The 4639-nt window shown below is 63.1% G+C and overlaps 1 protein-coding gene across 1 annotated transcript; it reads left to right on the top strand.

The window, feature by feature from the left end:
* The first annotated feature begins 885 nt into the window (after positions 1 to 885).
* Positions 886 to 4063, top strand: PTGDS (prostaglandin D2 synthase). Its single transcript, XM_075111953.1, has 7 exons — positions 886 to 1218; positions 2328 to 2467; positions 2608 to 2684; positions 2849 to 2962; positions 3215 to 3316; positions 3554 to 3579; positions 3895 to 4063. Exons 1-6 carry the CDS (start codon positions 1120 to 1122, stop codon positions 3577 to 3579), a joined length of 558 nt encoding a protein of 185 aa, XP_074968054.1. The 5' UTR covers positions 886 to 1119; the 3' UTR covers positions 3895 to 4063.
* Positions 4064 to 4639: the final 576 nt, after the last annotated feature.

The following is a 4639-nucleotide window of genomic DNA, read 5'->3' as shown; positions in this document are numbered from 1 at the left end:
GGCCAGGCTCGCAGCTGGGTGCAGGGAAGGGAATGTGCTGGGGAGGATGGACAGGGTGGGCTGCCAGAGGAAAAAAACAGCTGTTGTGAAAACATGGTCCTTACATAAAGCACCTTGGCAGCGCCATGCCGCAGGGAGAGCTGCCAGAGCTGATGCTCTGCCTGGCATGGCCAGCCCTGCCCAAACTGTGCCAGACCCATGGGTGCTGCTGCTGGCACCCAGTGTGCATCACCAGCCCTCACCCTGCGGGTGCTCAGGGTGTCCCCAAATTAAGGGGGGGGGGGGGCAGCTCAGCTCCTGCTGGTGACCCCAAACAAGGGGGAGGACATCTCCCAGCCCCTCTTGGCAAAGGGTGCAGGACGACATGGCAATGGGGGGGTGAAGCACTGGGGGTCCATCTGGCTGCGTGCTGGTCCCCAGGGAGTTGGGCATCGGGGCTGCCTGAGGCTGGGGTCTGGCTCCCCTCCAACACCCCCAGCTCACTATCGGGGTGCACCAGAGCTGCACCTTGGTGGGACATGTCCTGACAGGTGGCGGGGCCAGCCAAGATACTTCCTTGGGTAATGCAGGGACTTGGCTTAGGGCAAGGCAGGGCATCCCACAGGAGCACCCAAAGGTGCCCACAAGTCCCAAGGGTTGGATCAGGGCCTAGCAGGCACTTGACATTCCCTCCACCTCGCTTAGGCCCCTCTCTGAGTCTGAGTGAGGCCATCGTGCAAGGACGGGGCAGCCAGCAAGCCCTGGAGCCCGATCCTGGCTTCCTGCCTGTGCCTGTGGGTAGCCCCAGCTGCCCACTCTGGCCCCTGGCTATGCAGCGCTGGGGGCAGGGACAGCTGCCGTGCTGGCTGCAAGCTGTATTTTTGCTGCGGAGTAGTTTGGCACCCCGAAGCAAACATGTCATATCGACAGGAGGGAAACATTTGCAGGTTCCCCAACTGCCCTTTGGCTTCAGCGCTTGCCCCTGCTCTTGCTTGCATAACGGCACTGGGGGGGAGGCAGGGCTGGCCCTCCTGGGGCCACTGCACAGCCCGCCCATAAATAGGGGCTTGCCTGATTCTCCAGCACTGCAGCACTCCACAAGTCTCCTCTTGCTCCGCTCAGCTCGGCTCGGCAGCAGACATGCACACCGCGCTGCTTGGCTTCCTGGGACTGGCCCTGCTCGGGGCACTGCACGCACAGGACAGCATTCCCGTGCAAACCAACTTCCAGCAGGACAAGGTGACCCAGCCGCCCGGCATCACCTGCATGGGGGTTTGGGGTGTTTTGGGGGATCCTCGCCCTGAAAATGTGCGGAGATGGTGTTGCAGGTGGATTTGGGGCCAGGCTAGCCCTGGCACTGGGAGGGGCAGGGCAGCCTGTGCCCCAGCAGCCCCCGTCCTTGGGGAGCTTCCAGGGCCTGGGCTCAGTGGGTCCAGAGCGGATGCAGGATCCAGGCTCCAGCCTGTGGAGCAGAACTGAGTAGGTGTGGGACCAGGCCACCTCCTGTGCTCTGGGGTGGGTGTAGATGCACAGGGATTTTACAGGAGGGACTGAGAAAAGCAAGCTCAGTTTCACAGGCAGCACGGAGCTGGGCTAAGGACCCCTCCAACACAGACCCCATTCACCCACAACTCAGGGTCCCAAAAAACCAAGGGTCCTGTGCTGGGGGATCCCAGGCACCCTGCTGCTCTCCCAGCCCTGGGGTGCTGGAGTGCTCGGGTGCTTGCACCCCCCTTCCTACCCCCAGTGCAGGACAGCCCCAGCCCAGCTACATGCTGGGGTCCCAGCCCCACAGCCCTGGGGTTCTACTGAGCCAGGGCAGGGGCCATGCTGCCTACTCCTCCAGAGAGCCCCTGGAGGGGTCCTGGGGGACACAGCTAACCCCAGGGAGGTGATGAGGATGGAGGCACATCCTGCAGGGATGTCCTGCCAGGGTGGTCCCTGCGCAGCCCATCTCCAAGGCTCCCCTCTGAGTGGAGCAACCAGGCTAGGATGAGCCGTGCTGGCCCTGGGGTGCTGACATGCCCCTAGACGGATACAAATGGCATCTCAGGGCCAGGCAGTCCTGTCACCCCCTCCCAGGCTTGGGGTGAAGAGGAAGGAATCACCCCAAGTACCAGGCAGTGAAGAGCATGTGGTAAATCAGCGCTCTCCTGGCTGCTGGGTTTTATGGATGCCAAGAGCTGTAGCAGCTCCCTGGGGGAGAACGATGATCCCCAGGATGCTGTCCTGTCGCTGGGTGCAGGCTGGCAGGGGAGGGGAAGGAGGCCTGGGCTGGGGCTGGCAGGCAGCTGAGGGGTGAGATGGGGTCTGTGCCAAGCTGGCAACTGAGTGGAGGTCGTGTGCAGCTCACAGGGAGATGGTACAGCATTGGCCTGGCCTCCAACTCCAACTGGTTCAAGGAGAAGAAGCACCTGATGAAGATGTGCACCACGGTCATCTCCAGCACCGCAGATGGGAACCTGGAAGTCACCTCCACCTACCCCAAGTATGAGCATGGGGAGGGGGTGAGTGAGCAGGGGGGGCTCCCGCATCCCGGCTGGGGTGGTGGGCACTGGTGCCCGGGGCTGTGTGTGGGCTGGAGCATCCCCCTTGGCCCCTCTGACATCCTCATGCTGTGCTCCCCAGGGGTGACCAGTGCGAGAAGAGGAACAGCCTTTACACCAAGACGGAGCAGCTGGGGCGGTTCAGCTACACCAGCCCACGTGAGTGCCTAGCTCCCAGCCCATCCTCCTGCAGGGTAGACCCTGACGTGCCCCCAGTTCCCAGCCCAGCCCTGCTGTCTCCTGTCCCTGCTCCTGCCCTTGCCAGAGCACTTTGGGGCTGGCTCCATGCCCAGAGCTGAGCTGTACCCTCTGTGTCCCCGCAGGCTGGGGCAGCAAGCACGACATCCGTGTGGTGGAGACCAACTATGAGGAGTATGCCTTGGTGGCCACCCAGATCTCCAAGAGCACCGGCTCCTCCACCATGGTTCTGCTCTACAGTATGTCTGCCCTGGGACCTCCATGCCACCCACCCCCCAGGACCCCCCGGGATGTCCTCAGTGGGGGATATCTCCCATGGGAGAAGGGCAGCATTATGTCCCAAGCTGGGATGACCCATGAGGCAGTTGGGTTGGACCCTCCTTTGTGGGGACACTGTCCGTTGCTGGGCTGCCCATGCCCTGGGGCAGTGTGACCCCTCACTAGAGGGTGCGGGGGGGGGGGGCTGCCTCTCACCCTGTTTTCGGCTGCAGGCCGGACGAAGGAGCTCAGTCCTGAGCGCGTCGAGAGGTTCACCCAGTTCTCCAGGGAGCAGGGCCTGATGGATGAAGACATCCTCATCCTGCCCCAGACAGGTGAGAACACCAGTGGGAGAGGCTGGAGGGGCAGGAGAGTGTTGGGGAGCAGCGGGTGAGGTACCCCAGGCGGGGCTGAGAGAACACCCTCCTGCCTTCTCCTTGCCTCCCTGTGGGGCCAGCATGGGGCCAGCCATGGGGTGCTGCTAGGCAGAGCTCCATGCAGGGTCCCTCAGCAGGGGTCAATGATCCCCCAGCCCCTAGAGGAGCTGATCTCTGCTTTTCTTCCTCCTGCAGACAAATGCATGGCAGATGCTGCCTAGGTGAGTCCTGCCTTCGCTGGGGCTCAGACCAACCATGTGGGAGGGTACAGGGGTTGCTCAGAGCTGCTCCACCCCACAGAGTACCCATTCCCTTCCTGGGCCCCCGAGGCTGCTCCTCTTGCTGGGGTCCCCCTTTCCACTGCTGGGGATCCCCCACCCCAACCCATCCCATGGGGTGGCTCTTTTGTTGCCCCAGGCCCTGGGTGGTGGGTGCCCACCCACTTGGTGCTGAGCTGGCAGGGCCGATGTCCCCTCATGTGTCCCCCTGATTCCCCCAGCTCAGCTGCGCTACCCCCTGCCCCCCATCTCTTCCAGGCAGATGTACCAGTTGCTGCTGGCCAGAGTCCCGAGAGCACCATGAGCTGGCAAGCACCCTGTCCTACCCTGTCTCGCCCCCACCACACCCCCAGCACCACAGCAGCCTTCGCTCCCTGGCTTCACATCCCACACCTGTTCCCCCATCACTATTAAAGCCTGTAATAAAACCAGACCCCTGCCCTTGCCTACTGGGTCATTGCAGAGGAAGCCCTAATGGGGCAATGGGGAGGGGGAAGCACAGCTGGTGCTGGTGGGCTGGGCTGGGGCTGGCGCTGGGGGTCAGGGCTGATCCCAGTTCCTGGCTGTGGGGCTTCCAAGGGTGGGACCCCATGTGGACTTGCAACCCTGCGCCATGGTGCTGCCTGGCCACCAAACTTGCCCCATCCAGAGAAAAGGAGCACCCAGGACTGGGATCCACTCCTGTCTGCCCCCTCGGGCACCCTGGGCAACTCCTGCCTCCCTGCCTCAGTTCCCCTGTCGGACAGCAGGCTGGCAGCATGGGGATGGGGCAATGGGCAATCACAGGGGAGTTCTCTCCAAAAACGTGGGGGCAGGACGGACATGAACCAGAGCAACAACTGTGAGGTCTGGATGTGGCTTAGCCCTGGCTGCCTGCCTGCTCTCCATGCCATGAGCCTGGACCTTCTCCGGGAGCGGGGTCTGTGCCCACTGCCAGCAGCCTGTGAAGCCGCAACCCCTTCTAGGGGGGCACAGGGCTGAGGCTCAACCCCAGGCTAAATAC

This window comes from Phalacrocorax aristotelis, chromosome 17 (genome assembly GCF_949628215.1).
Source record: "Phalacrocorax aristotelis chromosome 17, bGulAri2.1, whole genome shotgun sequence".
Lineage (NCBI taxonomy): Eukaryota > Metazoa > Chordata > Aves > Suliformes > Phalacrocoracidae > Phalacrocorax > Phalacrocorax aristotelis.
The sequence above is the reverse complement of the archived record's forward strand: the minus strand, read 5'-3'. Positions and strand labels throughout refer to the sequence as shown.

Coding starts and splice junctions, on each gene's coding strand:
- PTGDS (XM_075111953.1), top strand. CDS start 1,120: ATGCACACCGCGCTGCTTGGCTTCCTGGGACTGGCCCTGCTCGGGGCA. Junction 2,685..2,848: donor GTTCAGCTACACCAGCCCAC/GTGAGTGCCTAG, acceptor GTGTCCCCGCAG/GCTGGGGCAGCAAGCACGAC. Junction 2,963..3,214: donor CACCATGGTTCTGCTCTACA/GTATGTCTGCCC, acceptor TTTCGGCTGCAG/GCCGGACGAAGGAGCTCAGT.